Source organism: Triturus cristatus, chromosome 1_2 (assembly GCF_964204655.1).
Source record: "Triturus cristatus chromosome 1_2, aTriCri1.1, whole genome shotgun sequence".
In the NCBI taxonomy this organism is placed as follows: Eukaryota; Metazoa; Chordata; class Amphibia; order Caudata; family Salamandridae; genus Triturus; species Triturus cristatus.
Window position 1 is genome coordinate 362,774,636 of NC_140580.1, and position 23,490 is coordinate 362,798,125.

The 23,490-nt window shown below is 45.7% G+C and overlaps 1 protein-coding gene across 1 annotated transcript in view; it reads left to right on the top strand.

Annotated features, from left to right (window-relative positions):
• Window positions 1–586: 586 nt before the first annotated feature.
• The window catches only part of LOC146867365 (uncharacterized), a 79,842-nt gene continuing 56,938 nt past the window's right edge, over window positions 587–23,490 (top strand). Inside the window, exons 1-2 of the mRNA XM_085614954.1 lie at window positions 587–647; window positions 15,656–15,757. Coding sequence (XP_085471080.1) covers window positions 15,665–15,757 — 93 coding nt within the window. The 5' untranslated portion in view covers window positions 587–647; window positions 15,656–15,664. The remainder of the gene's footprint in view (window positions 648–15,655; window positions 15,758–23,490) is intronic.

Sequence of the window (23,490 nt, forward strand, 5' to 3'; positions counted from 1 at the left end):
GGCAAGTGGGGTCAATCCATAACTACGCAGAAAACGTTGTAACCTAAGAATACTATTATTCCAGTGGCTCTCTGCATAGCACTCTTCGCCCACTGCACTAGCTATCATGATCCACTCGACAGTTTTATGTCAGTCATTGCACTTCCATTACAAACATTCCCTTGGGCTATGTCCTTTACTGTCGAGTAGGCATATGTTTTACAAGCCAGGTTATAGGTGGGTGCTTAATGTCTTTTTGTAGCCTGCAGTTTATCACACACCTCCAAGCCCTTGAGAGCGCCTGATGTACCTGATGCCTCGACAGTTGTCCATAAGTCAATATACCTGCTAAAGTGACTTCTCTCTGGCATGCAGTTTATGATTGGAATTCTCATAAACAGGTCAATATCAGTGCATGCCCCTGCAAGCTGACTCATAACAGTGTTGCTGTGTAAGTGAGGAAAGGTGATTAAAAGGAATTGACTATTAAAAGATTTAATTAGCGACAGCAACTGATGCAAGACGTGGGTCATTAACCACGAATCTGTCGAGACCCAGGCTGTATTGTATAAGTACCAGGCGCATAAAGCGAAGCACCCGGGACAAACTTCAGACAAGTTGTTGTTGGAGCAAGCGGGACATTCTCTAGCGTGTCACTGCCCTAGAAGGTAAGCAATCATCATGTTGTTATCTGCTTTATCAAAGCCAGGGACGCATCCCCTGAGCAGGGGACAAGAGAAATGAAAAGTGAGGTTCTGTCACTGTGTTCCAGGTCTTGTCTTTTGGGGATCAATAGGTCCTCTCAGTGGTTTTAGCTTTACTCGTTTGTACTCACTCAGGTTGACGCAACGCACATCCGTCTTCCATCTTTGACGGCTCATACGCAGTCTGGTGGGAAGATTGTGTCTGGCACAGGAGGAGAGCCACGTGCTTGGCCTCAGAACTGATGATGGAAGATCCCCAGAGGCATTTCTTGCTCATCTTACACTTTTGATGGATCTGACCTTTTTTTCTAGGACACATGTTACAAAACTTGTTATAAGGAAAAAAAAAGACTGTTCTTAGCTTCAATCAGTGATAAGATCAACTTTGACACTGTGGGGTAAGGACTGCAGAAAAATAACAGAAAGAGAACCCAGAACACCTGCAACAGATAGAATAAACAGTAAGAAGCCATCTCAGGGCAATATTTCTTAACTTATTGCATTTTTGGAGTATTATATCTGTACTTCTGGGAGGTCATTTTGCCTGAATCGGTTTCCCCTGCATTTATTGAATGCATATTCACAAAGATTATTACATAGATTAACTGTCAATATATTCTATTGCCTCTGGGGGGCAAGTTACATTAAATGGGAAATTTGCAGCTCGACCCATGAAGGTTTATCATCTCTTCATACTTTGGGTGGGCAACACTGGAAAGAGTTGACAGAATCCGGCTAGGACAAATTCGAACTCTATAGTACTTGGCGAAAGGTAAACGCTTTCAACGATAAAAAACTGTCAAAATGCCCTGCTTTGGAGTTCCTCCTAAGGAGATATTTTGGTAACCTGTAGGCTACCGTCTCAATCCTGCATGGGGCTAACCCAGCTTGTCATCCTTCTGGGGTCGGTAAGGCTGGTGTCATTTGGTTTAACATATACTACATAAGAACGAGCAGACAACTCTTTTTGTGGTGTTCCCTATGGATGGGGTCAGTGTTACACCTTTTTCATATTCTAGTAGTAAAATACACAAATCATAAATAGCCTTTTTTTGATACTTCTTAGAAGAAGGAAGGGGTCTAACAGCGGCACCAGAGTAAGATTATCAAGTGGGAATTAGAGTAAAATTGGGGCATATAGTTAGGGTGCTCAATAAAGGCAGCCCAACGTGTTCCAATGTATTGCACATCCGTGTCTGAAGACAGAGGGGCGCTATAAAATGTCGAAAAATATTCCATTTTGTGTGTCTGAAAGTAGACGTCACAGGACAGCATCACCTCTTGGGCAGAGATGTCTGATCCTGGGATCCAGGGCTGGCTTTAGCACTGGTGGCGCCAGGTGAGACTATCTTTTTTGGTGCACCCCCTCCCCCAGAAATCTACCTCGGCAGGGCCGGCTTTAGGGCGGTGCGACCGGTGCTACCGCACCGCACCGGGTGCTGACTTCCCATGGGGGCGCCTGTGTGCTTAAAAGCACCTGCTGCTGCATTCCTGGCCTCAAGCTATTTTCAGTCAACAATTAAAATGTCAAGAAATCTCCAGTGATTAATGTTCTTCCAGGCAAGATCGGAGTTTTGACTGGTGGACGTTTTGAAGGTAGTGCAGAGGGTTAATATGCCTGCTGCAAATAACATGTACCATGTAGATAACAAAGTGAATGTAATGTAAACAGGTCAGTGGGTTACTGCTTTTGTCAGAGACTTCCTTTTGTTAGTTGCAGTTTACAGTGAGTTATTAACTGTCATCAAAGAACTGCGTACAGACTTCAAGGTATAAATTAGAGCTATGGATTGTTTCCCCAGATTTTCATTATTGTAATGTTGCAAAAAGGGTTCATTTTGGGTACAAATCCGTTCTTGCTCTTAAAGAGAGCCCCAATCCATTGTGTTACATTTTAAATTCAGAGTTTGTGCTTCTCCAGATCAAGTACTCTTCACAACATTTACTATACACTGATTTACAGACCTACGATTGATTGTGTAATGCGTGTGTTATCCAAAATGCTTTGACACCCTTCACTTTCATGGGTGACGCTATAAAATTAATTAAATGCATCTGAGAGAGAGGTTATGGAGACTGTTAAAGGGTGGTAGTGAGGGTATCCGTGACTGAGGTGGTCGTTGGGGGCGCCAAAAAACATTGTCGAACTGGGCGTCACCAGTGCTAAAGCCGGCCCTGTACCTCGGATTCCCTCATGACCACCAGGCAAAAGTGCCCCTCTTCTCTCCATAGCCCCTCTCTCACATGCATTTCATTTGTTTTAAAGCGCTGGTAAAGCTGACTTTACTAATAAGAATTGATATCTACCCAAACACTTTTCAGCAGCATTAGGAATAGATAATGAAAGACTGGGGATAAACATAACTTCCTAACTCGTTTATGCAATTTGCATGCAGCTTTTTGATGACAGTTTGTAATAATCACTGTTTTATATTAGAGTTGTATCTTATGAATTGCGGTAATACATCTGTTACAAAAGCAGCAATACACTCAGCTGTCCACATAAAATACAGATCTGTGATCTCCTCAGTGCGCGTTCTTTGCAGCAGGCATATTAACCCTCTGTGCTACTTTATGGTAAGTGCAAACTGCGACTAGACAGCTCTGAACTCTCTCTCTATCAAGAACATTAACCACAAGCGTTATATTGACATTTTTATTGCTGGGAGAAAACTGGATGCACAAGGAACCCTACAGCAGGTGTTTTTAAATCATAAGTTATTGCTAAACACAGTGCCCCTCCCCTGAGGTCAGTGCCCCCTCCCCAGGTTAGCACCCAGTGAGGCCGCACCGCCCTAGAGCAGACCCTGCTAGGATCAAACCGCGGTATGAACGCAAATGCATCACGTGCCATTTAAACATGGCAGCAGTTTACAAACTCGTTTGAAGCAGGCTGGCATATGTTCATCCAAGGCAGGCAGTTCTTATTTCCTGCTGCTTTATTGCCTTTCCTGTATCCCTGGTGTGATAGTCTTTAAAATATTTACTCGTAGTCCGACTGCTCTTGATTCAGTGGCTTTCCTCCCTAGTCTTGTTTTGTCCCTCTCAGGAACCTTTCGGTCTCACAATACTCTGACTGGATGAGTTGTGTCGTACCAATGGTGCCTTGAGTAGACATTTTGGGCTTTATTTATGAGGCCTTGCGACACTTTTGCACCGCTGGAGCATCACTTTTTGTGACGCACCGGCGGCATAAAAAAAAGCACCATGTTGTACCATATTTAATAAGTGATGCATCGAGGCAGATGCATCACTTTGTAAACCCCTGCACCACATTATACCTGCGCCAACTATAATGCACCGGCAGCATAAGAAAAAGCACCGCGTTGCACCATATTTAAAAAGTGATGCATCTAGGCAGATGCATCACTTTTTGTAAACCTCTGCACCACATTATACGTGCACCAACTATAATGTTTTCAGGGTGAGCGTTACCCCGCAAAAAGCCTCGTAGAAGTGGCACATTGAAATCTATAAGATTTCAGTGCACCACTTCTAGGACGCTACTGCGTCAATATCTTACGCCTGCCTCACGGCAGGGGAAAGACTGACGCAGGCCCTTTCACATGGGGCTTCGCCCATGTGAAAGGACACATTGCTGGAGTTGCATCTGTTTTCAGACACACCCCAGCAATGCGGTACATTAAATACGGCACAAAGCATCCATCAAATCGCAAGGAGGGAGAAGTGAAAACTATTGCATCGCTATTTTCACGCAGAGATGCAACAGTTTCCAGAAATGAGGCCCTTTGTTTTCTTTTGCAGTCAGTGCTCCATTTGACTACAAATGTTCATTCTCTTCCTAACTTGATCTTCCGCCCTCGACAGCCTTCTCAGGTGTACTCTCTTTCCACATGCCCCCGATGCTCCCATCCCACTACATTCCATTTTAATTATATATATATATATATATATATATATATATATATATATATATATATATATATATATATATATATCCAAAAAACGCTTCTCCCCTTCCGGACAGCTTGGGACCCGCGTAGAGTGGTGCGCGCACCGGCAGGGAAATCCGGTTCGTAATATCAACCAAGCAACGTTCCAAATATGTGCACTCTCGGAAACACAGACTCCGTCCACCAAGGTGAAATTGCCGTTTAAACGGCAATTTCACCTTGGTGGACGGAGTCTGTGTTTCCGAGAGTGCACATATTTGGAACGTTGCTTGGTTGATATATATATATATATATATATATATATATATATATATATATATATATATATATATATATGATCAAGGCAGGGGAACCTGCTGAAATGTGTCATAGAGCTAAGTATGCAATAATAAAAAATTTAAAAGAACCTTACCTTGGGTTGCTGTGTCATGTTCTGGTGCGAGGAGGTGACGCGCTGGTTCTGCTTTTAGCAAGGGCCTGGCAGCAGCACAGTACCACCGGGCTGCTTGCTTCCTTTTGTTGTGCTGGTGCACACTTATTTTTTACTTAAAAAAAAAAAAATACCTCTTGAAAATGACCACCAATCATCACGACACATGTATTTGCATCATGATGCATGCATGTTCACGTGTCATGACACACACATGCGTCTCACGACACTTGCGAGTGTATCTGCAGACTAGGTTTTTGTTAATGGAACACCCAGTGCAAGATTGCCAGAGATGAGCCTGACTGTGTTGCATACGTCATGATTCATGCAATTGTTAGAGAAAGCCCACTTAAAAGCATTGTCAAAGCCAATAGTTTTGTCTTTATATCTGAGACCTAGTGGCTTTACCCATGCTTTTTATATGACACAGATTACAATGCACTCATTTACAATTTAAGGTACTGGGAGATAAAGTCAACTGTCCGTAACCTCTATAGTTTAACCAAAGCATGGACCAGAAACCAGTTTTCTGATTTTTGAAGTCAACAGTTTGTCTGCAACCTGTTCAGTCAAGGAGCAACAGAGGTAATACATAGCTATCCCATAATGATTGAAGGGAAGAGGTTCAATCATTGTCTCAAGAAAATATTATCTTGACATGAAGATTGACCTCAAAGGAAGTATCAAGTGCATTGTGTGGTTTGAGTATCGACATCATGTGGGTGGGGTATTGTACATCACGAGGAAGGGTATTGTATCTACAAATAGAGTCTCATGTACATTATGCATGATGGGTTATCGACCATCTGTAATTAACTCTCAGGTACATCCTATGAGTTGAGCTTTATTGCCCTGTATGGAGACTAAAGTACCTGGTAGAGGCTGGGTGTAACATCCTTAGGTATTCTATGACAAACATCATGCAACTGTTGTGTTATACCTAAAGACAGAGATTCATGTTTCCAAATAGGTTGCGTGTTCTACATCATATGGGTTGCCTGCCCTGCGTGAATGGGAGAGAGCTGAGCAGCACAATATCTACATAGATGTGACACTCTTCAGCTCTGTATCTGCGCTGGCGCACTTGAGGCTGCCAAGTGCTAATGCAGGCACCCTTGCAACATGGTGCAAGGACACTTGTGTCACGGGCAGGATTGTATTTGTACTTTCTGCACAAAAACTATTTTAAGAAGCAACTTCCTCTCTCTATGCGTGATGCAGAATGCATCAGGCATAGAAAAGGGAAGTTATGAGAAGAAATAAACATACTTCTCCACAGTACTCCATGGTCAGAGTCTCGTACTATTTTGGTTCATTGGCTTTAGTAAATCCGGGATAGCATCAAAATCCATGGGTGGATGCATGGGAATGCTCATGCCCCACCCAATGAACGCCTCCCCCTACAAAATGTAATGCAATGCAGAGCATGCTTCTGCCTTGCGTCACATTTCTTTTCAAAGTCACATAAGGCGTCGCAAATCATTGCGTGGCTTTGTAAATCTTACTTAATCCTTTGAGTTGCCTTGCGTCACCTTGCGCAACACAAGGACAATACAAAGGCTTTGGAAATCTGGGCCATAGTCTTATGTACATTCTGTGTGAGATATTATGAACCTCAGACAGTGGGATGTTTTGTTGTATGTTTTACATCAGAAAAGCCTCATGTTGTAGCCTTGTATGCACTCTCATGGCTTGATGTTCTAGACTCAGGTAGAGTCTTATGCAAACAGTGAGGGCGGGCTGATAAAGCTAAAGATGGAGCTGCTTGTTCGCTATAATTTTGAGGTGTAATACCTATATATGTCTTATGAGTAGGGTGCAATACATATCACATGGTGTGAGTAGGTCAGCCCCCTGTACATCAACATTGCTTGAAGTTTCAGCCTTATCTGTGCTGGAGTCCATTGTGTGCTAAAGCATAAGGTTGATTTAGACCCAAAAATACTGTCATCTAGTGGCCTACAAGTGAAAATCAGTGTTTGACATGCGGCTCTCGCCTATGGTAAGAGTGTTTCATGAGGCGCACAGGATCCGTGGAGCGTGTGAAGAACGTTGACGTTTGATAATAGAAGTAATTTTCAGAGCCTTTTAACCACATTTTATAGTTTCGATCTATTCCTGTAAAAAGTTTGGGTTTACTGTATCTCATTCCATGATTTTTCGAGTTTATTGCCTGAATCCTTTTACAATTACAGATGCTGGCAAGCAGTCATATCTTGGACACACAATTACTTGCTTTCTTCTGTGCGTGTTGCATTTCGCACAAAAGATTGGCCATCAATCAGCATATTGATTTTACAGTATAAAACTCTCGTAACCAAAAATGTATCTTTTATAGCGTGATAAAAACAATTCTATAATTCCTGCTAAAGAATGCTGTTCAAGCATATATTCCATGAATCACTTTGAAATGTCACTGAATGTTGAAACAATGGCAGATGTTTATTTTGAGTGACAGGAGATTACATATTGTTTGTTTTATTGTCAAAAGAAATATTATATACCCTACACATCCTGAACAATTTGAAAAGAAATGGGATCAATTAGTTACATGCAAGTGTGTATGCTCTTGACTCTAAATAAATATGTATTACATGTTCACACACACACACACATACATATGCACATGTTAGCATCCTTGTGGGGATTATGTGTAAATGCCTGCCTTGCGGAGACTAACCTTTCCCAATATTTTAAAAATATCTTAATAACCGAAAAAAGTTAAGAAAAATTCATGAGACAGGATACTGCTTCAAATTTGCAAATATATTGTTGCTTAATCACACGCACAGAACTATCTCTGTGAGGACCTACCACATAATGACCATTTGTGATGAATACAGTCAAAAGCACATGGTTAAATGTTTATATTATAAACAATCTACACAGAAAAACATCATACTCAAGTCATATATAAACTGCTGCACATATCGAAGTGGCACACGAAAGATGGATTATGCTGTGAATGTGTCAGAAAATCGTACGATAATTACAGAAATGCACTCAAAACTATATTTAACCCATTCCTTAGTGCTCACGATCTTAAGAGATAAGGGAACAAAAACACAAACAAGTTAACAGTTGGAATAAAGCAATACGTTCAAGAGGAACTCTGAGTTTTATTAGCTGCTTACTTTTTTGTCAAATGAGCTGTTAGACCACATCTCCCTAGGAATGCATGTAATATTAATGTCTGCATAGGGATGGTGTGCACTGATACCCACAGAGGTGGTATATGACCTCAGTGGCACCATAGATTCTACAGAGATGGTCTATAGCCATGATGAAAGTACCCACAAGGGTAAAGTGTGATGGTAATTATATTCAAGTCCCCACAGAGATAGTGTGTGGGGGGTTTGTTGAGGTCCGCCTGAAGTAATGTGAAAAGTCAATGTAGGAGTCCCCACACAGAGTTTGAAGATAATGATGTTCAAGTAAAAACAGATATTGTGTGTAGTTTTAGGAATGTACAAGTCCCCACAGGGATGGTGTTAAGGTAATCATTCTCAAGTCCCCACACAGATAGTGAGTAAATATAGCAATGTTCATTTCCCCACAGAGATAGTGTGTGTTTTTTTGGATGTTCAAGTCCCCAGAGAGATGCTGTGTGAAGATAATGTTTTTCAAGTCCCCAATTAAATAGTTTGAAAAGATAATGTTCAAGTCTCCTCACAGTGTGTAAAGATAAGGATGATCAAATCCCCACAAAGATAGTATGTTATTAGAGTTAAGTACAAATCCCCAAAGAGATAGTGTGTGGAGATAATCATGGTCAAAACCCACTGATATAGTGTGTAAACATAACATTCAATTCCTCACATATAGTGTGTGAAGATAACAATGTTAAAATCCAAACAAATATAATATATGGTTATAGATATATTCAAGCCTCCACATAGATGGCCTTTGATTAGAGGAATCCTATAGTCTCCTAGAGATTGTGTGTGAAGGTAATCAATTTCAAGTACCTCAAAGGGTTGTTATAGTGCAAAAAGCAGAAAGAGGCAAAATAAAGGTCAGAAGGGAGCAGAAAGAGGCAGACAAAGGTCAGAATCGAGCAAAAAGAGGCACAATAAAGTCAGAAACGAGCAGAAAGAGGCAGAATAAATGTTAGAAAGGAGCAGAAAGAGGAAGAATAAAGGTCGGAAACAAGCATACAAAGACAAAGTAGAGGTCAGAAACCAGCAGCAAGAGGCAGCATAAAGGTCGGAAAGAGGCAAAATAATGTGCAGAATGAGCAGAAAGAGGCAAAATAGAGGTGGAAAACAAGCAGCAAAAGTGAAAATAGAGGACAGAATCGAACAGCAGGTGGCAGAATACAGGTCAGGAGCGAGGAGAAAGAGAGAAAATAGAGGGCAGCAGTGAGTAGAGAAGAAGCAGAAAATAAGCAGAAGAGGCACAAAACCGAAGGCAGCAGAGGGGAGCAGACTGCAGTCAAGTTGGACAGGAGGACCGTCACAGGGGGAGCTGGCACGAGGATACGTACCCACTGACAGACCCACTTATATATTCATGCACACACTCACTCACACACTCACTCACCCACAGGCCCACTCAGAGACTCAGGCACCCACTGACAGGCACACTCAGACACTCATGCACCCACTCACAGATCCACTCAAACACTCATTCACCCACTCACAGACCCACTAACACACACCCACTGACCCACTCAGAGACTTACACACCCACTCACGCACTCATACACCCAATCAAAGACTCACCCATCAACTCACAGATTCACTCAGACACTGACACACCCACTCACAGACCTACTCTGACACTCATCTGTGCACTCACAGACCCACTTAGACACTCATGTTCCAATTCACAGACCTACTCAGAGACTCATGCACCCATTCACAGATTCACACACCCACTAACTAACCTACTTAGTCACTCACAGACCCCCTCAGAGAACTCCCACAACCACTCACAGACCCACTGAGGCACTTATGCACCTACTGGACACTCACACACCCACTCAGATACTCACGCACCCACTCACTCAGCGACCAGTCATTGACAGACCTTCAAAGACACTCATGCACCCACTCACAGACCCAGTCAGAGACTTACACACTGACCCACTCAAACACACATGCACCCACTCACAAGTCACTCAGACACTCATGCACCCACTGACAGATCTACACAGGCACACACCCATACAGTCTTTAACACACCCACTCACAGACCCATACTGTTACTCGCACACCCACAGACCCACTCACACACCCACTGAGTGACCCATACAGCCATTCACACACCCACTAACCTACCTATAGAGCCACTCACACACCAACTCTCAAAGGTTAAAGGCTCATAGTCTAGAGCTTATGTTTTTTGTTTTACCTGTACTCTGTGTGGAGACTGGCTAATGGACTTCCTCAGTCAAGGCCAGTCCAGTGCCTTGCCAATAAAATTTCAACAAGGTGATAGATGGAATGCTTGAATTAATCTCAACCACTGATAATTATTCGGGGTGGCAATCTGGTCCATCTTTGCTTTGAGATATGGCATCGCGTTGATTTAAACAAAACAGCAATTGCATGCTAAGTGTGAGAGATATGCACAGATATGTGTCCCATGCCCACTGTGCCACTGGAACTAAGCAGCATCTGACTGAAAGCCCCAATTACGGCGAAAGAGTGTTGGGTTGCTTGTGTTCTGGTTCCAAGAGGGCTTGGCAGCTTAGACTGGACCGTTCCTACTGGAGAAGGATTAAGGCTTATTTGCATATAGATGAATCTAATCTGAGGTGGGATATCACCAGTGGATGACATTAATTCCAGCATTTCACTCATTGCTGAGCTGTTTAATTCAATGTGATGCCCTGGGGGGAAACAAACCCTAAATTCCATGGGGGTACTGAGTAGTGGGTCCCCCTGGAGATACTGAACCCTAGGTCCCCCAGGCATACCGAACCCTAGGTCCCCCAGGGGGACCGACAAGAGGGTTTCTGGGGTACTGAACCCTAGGTCCCCCAGGGTTTCTGACTAGAGGGTCCCCAAGGGGTACCGATCCCTAGGTGCCCAAGGGGCACCGAGTACAGGGTCCCTGGTGCTACTGAACCCTAGGTTCCCTAGAGGTAACAAACCCTCAGTCCCCTAAGGGAACTGAGTGGAGGGTCACCCAGGGGTACCAAATCCTAGGTCCCCGAGGGGCACCAACTAGAGGGTCTCCTGAGAGTACCGAACCCTATGTCCCCCAGGGGTACTGAAACCTGGGTCCTTCAGGAGTTCTGAACCCTAGGTTTCGCCAGGGGTTCAGAACCCTAGGTCCCCAGGGGTTCCGAACCCTAGGTCTCCCCAGGGGAACTGAACCTTAGGTCCCCCACTTTAAAAGGTTCGAGGTTCATAGTCTAGGCCTTCTTTTTTTAACCTGTACTCTGTGGGGAGACTGGCTAACAAACTTTTCAGTCGAGGCCAGTCCAGTGCCTTGCCTCCAAAATTTCAACAGGATAGATGGAATATGTGAATTCATCTCAACCACTGGTAATCGCTTGAGGCCGTGTTCCGGTCCATAGTTTTTTGAGTGAGCATGCAATCGCTGTTTTGTTTACATCAGTGTGATACTCTATGTGCGACAGGTATGCGTAGATGAGGGTCCCATGCGCACTGTGCCACTGGAACAAAGCATCACCTGACTGATGAGTCCCAATTAGGATGAAAGAGTGTTGGGTTGCTTGTGTTCAGGTTCCCGAAAGGGCTTGGAGGTTTGGACTGGAGTAGGATCAAGGCTGATTTGCATATAGTTTACGCTAATCTGAGGTGGGAGTAAGTACCAGTGGATGAGATTAATTCCAGCACTTCACTCATCACTGGGCCGGTTACTTCAAGGCGATGCCCTGAGGATAACAAACCCTGGATCCCACAAGGGTATTCTGTAGTGGGTCTCCCGGGGGTACCAAACCCTAGGTACCCAGCCGTACCGAACATTAGGTCCCCCAGAGGTACTGAACCCAAGGTCCCCCAGGGGTACCAACTAGAGGGTCCCCAGGGATACCGAACCCTCAGTCCCCCAGGGGTACTATACCCTAGGTCCCCCAGGGGTACTATACCCTAGGTCCCCCAAGGGTACCTAGTAGAGGGTCCCCCCAGGGGTACTAACCAGAGGGTCCCCCAGGGTTACCGAACCCTAGGTCCTTCAGGAGTACCTGGTAGAGAGTCCCCATGGGATACTGACTATAGGGTGCCCAGGGGTACCGTACCCTTGGTCCCCCAGTGGTAATGTACCCTCGGTCTGCCAGGGGTACTGAACCCTAGGTCCCCCATGGGTACCAACTAGATGGTCCCCCAGGGATACCAAACTGTAGTTCTCCCAGAGGTACCAGACCCTAGGTCCCCCAGGGGTACTGAGTAGCGAGTCCCCCAAGGGCACCAAACTCTAGGTCCCCCAAGGACACTGACCAGATTGTCCCCCAGGAGTACTGAGTAGAAGGTACCCCAGGGGTACTGGACCCTAGGTCCCCCAGCCATTCATAGTCCAGAGTCCAGGCCTTTTTACTTGTACCTGTGGGGAGACTGGCTGTTGGGCTTCCTCAGCAAAGGCCAGTCCAGTGCCTTGCCTATAAAATTTCAACAACAAGGTGATAGAATGCTTGAATTAAACTCAACCAATGGTAATCGGTTGGGGCCGCATTCCGGTCCATCATTTTTTGAGTTAGCATGCAACTGCTGTGCGACGGGTAGGTGCAGATGTGGGTCCGAGTTGCAGGCCCACTGTGTCACTGAAACAAAGCAGCACCTGACTCAAGAGCCCCAAATAGGATGAAAGAGTGTTGGGTTGATTGTGTTCTATTTCCGTGAAGGCGTGGCAGTTTAATGTAAATAAAGCCTCAGGGAGGTGGCGGTCCCCATGGCTGGGGGGGGGGGGTCTGTGCCCCCCCACTAATGAAAGTAAAAGCCTGGGGAGGTGGCGGCCCCTAGGGTTTCCGGTGTCCCGCCAACCCTGCTTTTTTTATTGCAATGCCCTGGTGAGGTGGTAGTCCCCAGGGCACGGGGGTATCGTGCAGGCACTCCCACATAATACATAACGAAAACCGCGTGGAGGTGGTGGTCCCTAGGGTTCAATTAAACCCACGTGCCCCCTCCTTTATTTTAACAAGGACTCAAAATTTGGCCCACCTGTGGGCTTCTTTTAAAAGGGGCATGGAAGCTGCACCTTTTTTGCAGCGAATTCACCTGCAAATTTGCTGCAAAGTGAAAAAAACGTGCTACCATATCTGGCCATTTCCTGCCCCCTTTTCTTTATTTTGTACTTTTCTTATGTGGGACTTGGCTTCAAGCCAAGTCCCAAAATGGCTACCAACACTTCCTGGTTGAATTGTTGCTAGCCAATTAAATGTTAGTACCCCCGCCGGGGGTAAAACAATTAAAAAAACGTCTTGCCGCGATTCGTGGATGGATCCGCGTATCCATGGCAAACATTTTTTAAAAATCAAGCACGGGCTACCGTGCTTGCTTTTAAATAACCCGGGGTCATATGATAAATATAGGAGGGGGCTCGCGAGGCCCCCAGCCCAGGGCTTATCAAAGCCCTGGAAACCGCCACCTCCCCAGGGCTAATTCCAATAATGTGGGGGCCTAGCAGACTGTACTTAGCGCCGGGGAGGTGGTGGTCCCCGGGGCTAATTACAAGAATATCAGGGGGCTCTTAGCCCCTCCTACTCCGGGGACTACCACCTAACCCGGGGTTTCTTACATTTGGGTTGGGGAGTCTCACAGAGCCCCGGGGACCACTATCCCCCTGGAGCCAAACCTCTAAAATAGGAGAGTGGCCGTGGGCAGTTCTTGCCCCCCGGAGACCACCACCTCCCGGGGTAGGCCCTAAAAGAAGAAAGTAGGGGGGCCGCGCAACATCCTCCTGGAGCCATACATGGCCATGGGGACCACCACCTCCCAGGGCCGGCTCCAGCAGTGTGCCTACCCCCCGGGACATTGCAGTTTGCTATGGCTTGGCGGGAGCCCCGCTCCCTCCAAGCCATAGCAAACACCCTGCTTTCAGCAAAGGAGAGCACAAACTGCTCTTTTAAAAAAAACGAAAAGCGCGGACTACTGCGCTTCATTAAATATAGTCCCAGGGTGGGCCAGGTCCCGGGGCATTGTGCAAATATAGGAGAGGGGATGCATGGGCCCCCTCTCCTGGAGCTTACTACTCCCCCGTGGACTACTAACTCCCGAGGCTTTATTACAATTAAATACGGGTCCTGCCTGGCCCTCCACTGCCCAAGGGACCGCTACCTCCCTGGGGCACATCAGTTTGTTTTCAATACGGCGCGGCCCCGGGGACCGTCACCTCCCCAGGGCGCAAACAGAGAGCACAGCCCCTTTCGCCATCACTCTGCAAACGTGCCTCCCGGCCACCCTTCATAAAATTTAGGAAGAAAAATAAACAAAAACCCAAGTAACTCACCGGGGGTCCTGTCCCCTTTCTCCACCACTCTGCAAATTTGCCTCCTGGTGCGCTGCTGGTTGGGGGATGAATTCCCCTTGACTCCTAAGGGTCCGTAGGGGCCAACATTCCCCAACTAGTCTGCCAGGAGGTGCTTTTTCTGAGTGATGGAGAAAAGGGGCATGGCCACCGAAAACCTCTCAGTAATTCCCCTGTGCGGGACTTACTGGAGGTAACAGCAGGGAATGGAATCAAATCCATACTGCATGACCCTGTGTGGCTTGGTAAATCTGGTGTAACGCAAAGCAAGGCAGCGTAAGTCGCTGCCTTGGGTTACACTGCATGGTGGAGCCATTACATGGGTGGAGCCAGGGTGTTCCACGCATCCACCCATGCATTCTGACGCATTCCTAGATTTTCCAACACTGGTAGACCTAGAAATGTGTCATAATTGTACCCCTTCCCACAAGAGGCGCAATGAGGAGAAGATATATCTTTATTTGTCCTTGTTGTTTCCTGTTTGTAAGTGTGCTGCATTAGGTAGTACACTTAGAAAGAGGAAACTGCCTAAAAGGATTGTTGTTATGCAGTAAGGTCTCCCTTCCTGCACAAAAATAATCCTGCCTACAACACATGCACCCTTGCACCATGACGCAAGGGTGCCTGCGTTGACGCGAGGCTGCACTGAGTGCTCCAGCATAAGGAGAGGACAGGAATCCGCCATATCATGGTAAATATCCCTGCCCTCTCCCATTTACACAGCGCAGTGCAGCAAATTGCATTACTGCGCTGCTTTGTGTGAAAAATGAGAAATATGAGCCCTGGTTTCTCTCTCCTCTAATTACTGCAGTCCACAAAGTGATACCGTGAAAAGTCGCACACTGACAGGTGTTACAAGCAACAATGTGTTGATCTCGTTTTCAGGAAAGTGGTAGGTATTGCTTGGCATGTACACTGTAAACTCTGCAGGTAGAATAACTCAGTGCGTTCAGTCCACGCTGCCAAGATTTGTGTGTTACTCATAGATCGCATTTTTGGATCTTGGCAAGGGCGTCTTACACTTTAATACTTCGGTCCATGATGAAATATGCGGCAGTAAAAAAAAAAAAAGCTCTTCTAGGCAATTCATTTTGTGGTTGATGCTATGTTGGACAATAGTATCCCATAAAAGATTCACATTGCTAAAGTGTTTTCTATTGTCTGTTTTTTAATGCCTGTTTGTCTCTTAATAGGTTTCAGAAATGGCGTGGTCGTTTTTTCTCCTGGCTCTTCTGGCAGCACTATCTGTGGCAAGGTGCACTGGGAAATCCATCCCCGTGGAGCAGTTACAAGAGGTAGTAAATAAGAGAAAGAAATGGGGCTATAAGGAATAAAATATACATTTGGGAAATGTATGCCCAGTGGTTGAAGTGGGAAAAAAACCTAGGAGAACTCTGTGTGGAGAATCAGATGGCGGGAATAACCTGAGGGTCAGTGGGCAGAGTTAGAGATGCGGCCAGAAAGAGCAAAACATCCCAATTTTTAGTGTTTGTTTGGCATTTCACTGACCAGTTACAGCTTAATACGTTATTTAATTCAGCCAATGGATACGCATGTTTATTTGAGGTTTAATGAGTTATTGACATTAAAATACATTCACAAACTGGGATATGTTTCCAATCACAGAATTTCCCAAATACGCTTAAAAGGGCTGCCAAGGGAAATGCCTCTTGTGATTGTGTTTATCAGGAAGGTGCCCCTTCCTACACAAAGCAATCATGCTAACAATACAGACACGTATGCATCATGATGCAAGGGTGCCTGCGTTGGCGCTCGGCTGCAAATCGTGTGCCGGCGCTGGCTGAAAGGACAGGAATGCACCGTATCTTGTAAAGACGGTGTATTCCTGTCCTTTCGTATTGGCGTAGGCCAGTGCAGCAAAATAAATTGCGGCGCTGCCCTACACCAATTCTTTGTAACTGAGATACCTATTCTTTCCATTGCATTATTTAAAAACATATATCTATATGCAATACATGCTTAGGGGCAGATATACCAATATATTGCGCAACTCAGCACAGCAAGGCTACTTGCTGCGCTGTGTTGCATGAAAGGGAGGCGTGTAACAAGAGGGAGAGAGAGGACTAGTTAGCTAGTCCGAGTCCCCGAGGGTTTATATGTGATTAAACAAAGAGGACTAGCTTAAGTTGACCAAAATGTTACAGTACTCAAATTAGTTCTGTCACGGGCACCTTGTTGGTGTATTCATGAAGCCCTCACCCACCAACCTAGTTGGTGGCATGCTTCATCATCGGGCCCACCCAGTGACACCTAGTATGTCCTGGGTGTGCTACGACGCCTGATTACAGCGGAGCTGGTATATTGCTGAGAGTGCAGTGAGGTTGGGTGAGTTGTGATTTAAAACGGCTTGGTGGTGGTCCCAGTACCCGAGGGTAAATTAAATTTTAATAACTGGGCCGTCACCAGCGGTTAAAAGTAAGGCTACAGGACGCGTGAGGGTGGCGAGTTACTGCCCCCTGCGTCCTTCAGATGGTCGACATGTTTCAGCCAGTGCCTTAGAGTATTCTGGCTTTCCTCAGGACCGTTTTTTAAAAAAAAGGTATGGTGAAATAAAACAGACTTAGTGTTGTGGTACAGACTATGTGATACACTCACTAAGGCGTTTTTCTATATGTGAGAGGGGGATTCCCTTCTCATGCATACCTGTACAAACAAACATTAGGAACAAGGACAAAACATTTACAGAGAGAGTCAGTAGTCAATTTAGAAATATGGTCAACAATGGTTAGGTGGCCGGATCTATAGTGCAAGGTGAGAGGACTATAGTCGGCTAGGTGTGATGGTACTGGTGGTGCCATCAGAGTGAAAATACGCGACTAATTAGGAGCGTGGTGTGACTAAAACACGGAAATCACACTGAAAGGAGTTGACTTAATGTGGCAGGGCGCAAGAAAATTGTTCTTACGCTTTGGGTTATTAGCCAAGGCTTCCTGGAGGGAAGCGGTAAGGGGATGACCCTATGGGAGAAAAAGAGATAGGCTGTAGGGGTTAGGGACCTGTGAGGAAAGAAGCGCTTACCCAGTTTGTTGTTTGGAGGCTTGTCAGGTTTGTCATACTCACAGTCTTTCTGGTCAGTGCCTGCCTTGTACCTGTTGTCCCGCCGTCGTCCTCCGGTAGAATGAGCCTGTCGGCATGTGGGCTTTTTATACTATGGTTAACAAGGTAATGATGAGCACCTGTGAGAATAGTAAGGGTGGAAAGACTACCCCTTTGTGTTGTTGCTGCTCATGCTTGTGGTTTGCACACTAGTCTCTCGTGCATGCTCAGTATATCAGCGCGATTGCTATGTTGTTGCTCATGCTCATGATATGCACACTAGTTTCTCGCACATGCTCAGTTTGAAAGCGTGATTATAATGCAGGTGATTTGTACTCTAGTCTTTTGCATATGCTCAGTATGATAGCGCGATTGCATTAAGGTGCATGTAGCAACTAAAATGCCGCCGTTGGTACGGGGAAAGGGGCAACACCCGTGTTAGGTGTGGCGTGGTCTTATCTGTGCAGGCGCGAAGGGATCAGCGTTGGCTATGTATGCGCTAATATTTGGGAAACATGCCTGAGGGACGCGCCGCCTCCCAGAGTGGTTCGACCCCTTAATCAATACTTAATGCACATGCGCTGCTAGGCGCTGCGCGCTAAAGTTGACATGGCAGTATTAGGGGGGTTGAAGCATGTGCCCATGATAATGGCAGCCTAGTGGTACACAGAAGGGGGAGCATGATCTATGTCTATGTACAGAGGGACTATGGCACGGGGGACTGCACAGATAAGACCACGCCACACCTAACACGGGTGTTGCCCCTTTCCCCGTACCAACGGCGGCATTTTAGTTGCTACATGCACCTTAATGCAATCGCGCTATCATACTGAGCATATGCAAAAGACTAGAGTACAAATCACCTGCATTATAATCACGCTTTCAAACTGAGCATGTGCGAGAAACTAGTGTGCATATCATGAGCATGAGCAACAACATAGCAATCGCGCTGATATACTGAGCATGCACGAGAGACTAGTGTGCAAACCACAAGCATGAGCAGCAACAACACAAAGGGGTAGTCTTTCCACCCTTACTATTCTCACAGGTGCTCATCATTACCTTGTTAACCATAGTATAAAAAGCCCACACGCCGACAGGCTCATTCTACCGGAGGACGACGGCGGGACAACAGGTACAAGGCAGGCACTGACCAGAAAGACTGTGAGTATGACAAACCTGACAAGCCTCCAAACAACAAACTGGGTAAGCGCTTCTTTCCTCACAGGTCCCTAACCCCTACAGCCTATCTCTTTTTCTCCCATAGGGTCATCCCCTTACCGCTTCCCTCCAGGAAGCCTTGGCTAATAACCCAAAGCGTAAGAACAATTTTCTTGCGCCCTGCCACACTAAGTCAACTCCTTTCAGTGTGATTTCCGTGTTTTAGTCACACCACGCTCCTAATTAGTCACGTATTTTCACTCTGATGGCACCACCAGTACCATCACACCTAGCCGACTATAGTCCTCTCACCTTGCACTATAGATCCGGCCACCTAACCATTGTTGACCATATTTCTAAATTGACTACTGACTCTCTCTGTAAATGTTTTGTCCTTGTTCTTAATGTTTGTTTGTACAGGTATGCATGAGAAGGGAATCCCCCTCTCACATATAGAAAAACGCCTTAGTGAGTGTATCACATAGTCTGTACCACAACACTAAGTCTGTTTTATTTCACCACACCTTTTTTTTAAAAAACGGTCCTGAGGAAAGCCAGAATACTCTAAGGCACTGGCTGAAATATGTCGACCATCTGAAGGACGCAGGGGGCAGTAACTCGCCACCCTCACGTGTCCTGTAGCCTTACTTTTAACCGCTGGTGACGGCCCAGTTATTAAAATTTAATTTACCCTCGGGTACTGGGACCACCACCAAACCGTTTTAAATCACAACTCACCCAACCTCACTGCACTCTCAGCAATATACCAGCTCCGCTGTAATCAGGCGTCGTAGCACACCCGGGACATACTAGGTGTCACTGGGTGGGCCCGATGATGAAGCATGCCACCAACTAGGTGGGTGGGTGAGGGCTTCATGAATACACCAACAAGGTGCCCGTGACAGAACTAATTTGAGTACTGTAACACTTTGGTCAACTTAAGCTAGTTCTCTTTGTTTAATCACTTGCATGAAAGGGAGACATCAAAAGTGCTCTACATTTACAAAGATAACGTGCATTTGTGCTGCCTCCTCACGCTGGTGTACTGTGTGCTGTTTATCATCAATGCAGGCCCACTTTCCACCAATGGAATGCCTCCCTGCCACAAAGTAATGCAAGGCAGTTAAATGCTCTGCCTATCGTTAACTTAGATTTACTAAACCAGGCAGAGCCACACAAGGTGGATTTGAGTGGCTTAATAAATCTCAGTGAAGCACTTCTGTTGCCTTGTGTGACGCAAAGGGAACAAAAGCCCTTTGTTAATCTGGGCCTATGTTCCTCATTCCATTTGACGTTTTCTTCATCAAGATATTCCACCTGTGTTATTCCCCATGCAGTGCTGCATCGAGTAAATACCAATAATACAGTGTAAGATATTTACTGTTTTTGGTATTACTCCATCATTCTGGTTTTCTCAACTTGGAATGGGACCAAATAATACTGCAGGGCAGATTTACTAATATGTTGCATTGGTATTGTGTCACAAAAGTGACGTAAACCAGCACAAAATGTTTTTTTTTGTTTGCTTTTCGGCACACAACTTTATTGTGCTGGAAAGTGGCTCTAAACTAGCTATACTTTGCTTTTCTGGAAGGTGCCTACCATGAGTGGTGAATGAAGGTTCCATTGCAACCGCACAAAGTTTTTGAAGCAAAGCACTATCTACTAAAATTGTAGACATAGCTTTGCGCCCAAAAATAACACCTTGTTGATACTCATGTTAAAACAGTAAAATGCTTTATTTCTCCTTACATTTCTGCCTTTGCATGTGTGTTATGGTGATTTGTTTAGCACATTAATAACTTGAGAGGGTATCTATGCTCTCAGGCAGGTGTGTTGTCCCCAATGTGCGTATACGAAGAGCCAGATCTTTCGCTTTTTGCGGAACTCAAGAAGTGAGGTGGAAGCTCTAATAGCTTTCTATGTCTTGGGTGCGATGTAGGAGAATTTGTGACCTCCATTTTTGCTTTGGCGGATGCTCCCCTCATTTTGCATGCGTGTGAGTGAGGCAGAGCATAGGTGTCTGCTTGGTTAATACAAGTGTATGCAGCTGTTAAGGTAATCTGGTCCTGTCTTGTGTTGGGTTTTGCATGTGTGCATGAGAAGTTTGAATTGGCTGTGCGTATGAATGGGAAGCCAATGCAGCTTCCTGAGGTGGAGTAGGATGTGAGCATGGCATGGGAGGTCGAATATGAGTCTGGTGGCAGTGTTCTGGATGGTTTGGAGTTTGTGTAGGAGTTGTTTGCGGATTCCAGCATACAGAGTATTGCCAAAGTGGAGCTGGCATGGTGATGAGTGTTTGCGTGACGGTCCATCTGGTACTCTGAGGCAACCATTTGAAGATCTTTTGCAGCGTGCGGAGGATGTGGAAGCAGGAGGTGCACAATGCATTGACTTGAGTAGTCATGTTGAGCTTGTCTTCTATGATAAGCCCTAGATTTCCTGTGTGGTCTGTGGGTGTGAATGGTGGTCCTAGGTCCAATGGGGAGTCCCTAGGGAGGTCTTGTTGTCAAAGACCAGTACTCAAGTCTTGTCCAAGTTAAGCTTCAGGCAGTTGGTTCACATTCAGTCTGCTACAATAGTCATGCAGCTGGTGAAGGTGGTTCTGGTGGTAGTTGTCTTGTCCGTCAGGGAGAGGATGACTCCAGTTATGATCCATCTCCTTGCAGTTAGCCTCGAGGCCTCAATGCCAAGTATTACTTGGCCTTCATCTTTTTCATTTGCCTTGATGGTGCCAGGTAAGTGTTTGTCTGGTAGTGTTTGATGCAGGCTTGCAGTGGATGTGACTTATCCAGCCTCAGAGTCTTTTCATGATTTGTTCATGCCTTGTCATTGTTGCTGATGGTGTTTGGCTAGCAGATTTAGAGGCTTTTCCTCAGACAGGTGTTAATGAAGGTCTGGACTTTGTAAGTGGTGGTGATATCTGTTGTTCTCTAAGTACCAATTTTACTTTGGTGTTAAACAGCCTGATCTTTGTGTGCAGTGTTAGGTCCTTGGAGCTCCAGATCTTTAGTTGACTGAAGGTAGCCCTTGCTTTGACGATTCTTGCCTTGACATCGTCCTCTGTGTCACACTTTTTGTCTATGACACTGCCCAGGTATGTGAAGGCTTCAACCTCTTTCAGTGAGTCGCCTGCAAGAGTGACTGTAGTTGTGCTGGCTGTGTTAGCCTTCAGGATCTTGGTTTTCTCCTGTGTATGTTGAGACTAAGTTGTGCGGATGTGGCTGCCACTTTGTCAGTCTTCTCTTGCCTCTACAGATGGGTATGGGAGAGTAGGCCACGGTCGTCTGCAAAGTCAAGGTCATCGAGGTGCATCCATGGTGTCGACTGGATTCCATTTCTTCTTCTTGCTGTGGATGTCTTCATGATCCAGTCTATGGCCTGCTGGAAGAAAAACGGTTAGAGCAAACAACCCTGGCGGACTCCGGTCCTCACTTCGAAGGCTTCCGAGAGTTTTCCTCCATGGACTATCTTGCAGGTCATTTCCTCGTAAGAGCTTCTGAAGATTCTTATGAGTTTATCTGACACACCATAGTAATGTAGGAGTTTCCAAAGAGTCTCTCTTTCCTCGCTCTCGAATGTCTTCTCATAGTAGATGAAGTTGATATAGAGGGGTATTGCTATTCCATAAACTGCTCAATGGCTTATCATAGGGTAATGCTAAGCATTTGTTGTACTCACAGAGGAAATAAATGAGACACACCCGCAAAAAATAAATCTGAGACTAATTTAGAAAAATAACGAGTATTTTTATATACATTTTGATACCAAGAACTTCGTAAGAAAGTATGTACGTTTTAAAATATTGAATGTCACAAGTAAGTAAATATTCACTAGTCTTCATTGCTTCTTTGCTCTCAATGCTTTCCTATGGGAGAAAAAGACATCTTCGATATACAGGTACTTGGATTAGGTTGCTGGGGGCCCCCTTCAGGACTTAATGTGGTAGGGGGCCAAGGTCAAAAGTACCACAGCAGTTAGAGTATACTTACCCTGGGTCTTTCGGGTGCAGAGGTGCTGGTCAGGTTGGTAGCCTTACGCACTACACCAAAGGAGAGAGGGGGGCACCTACAAAACAGAATGCAGAATGGGACTTGGGGACAAGTTTGGGAGCTTCCACTGGGGGACTCGGTTCACAAGGATCCTGGGAGCAAGGCAGCACAGTCTGTTCTCGAGAACCCGGGCCGGGGCACTCAGGTGCAGAGGGGTTAGGTTGGCGGGTCCTTGAGGGCATTGGTCACGCTGGTTGAGGGTGCAAAAATCAGGACAGCTGGACCACTCTGGAGGTGGGACTCTGTGGTGCTAACGTCCCTCAATGGCTGCTTGGTCATGCTGTTGTTGGAGTCTGGATTGGACTCAAACAGGCTCTGATTGCTTCAAGAGGTCCGGTACGCTGGGAATTGGTGCTGTGTGGCTCCGGTTGGACCAGGAGTCTTCTTACTTGGTGGGGAGATGGATCTGACCTTCTGGAGCGCAGTGATCTTTTTCTGATTGACTGCTGAGTTGGTATGACTGGGGAGTGGCAGCACGGTAAACCAGACTCTGCTTTTTTGGTGCTAGAGGACTACAGGGGAGTAGCTCCTCTACTCCAAGGGAGATTGCTGGCTATTTGTGAAGGGCTGGCAGTCTATTGGGTTCTCGGTAGAGGCTGAGCTGCAGGATGAGTCAGTTTCTTCAGATTGTTGAGAGTGGTGCAGGCAGGCACCAAAAGGTCTACAGCAAGTCTTCCATTCTCGTTTTCTTGGCTCTTCTCTGTCCTCTTCTTCTGGGTCCATTGAATCTGAGTTCCTGGCACCTACTAAACACTTAA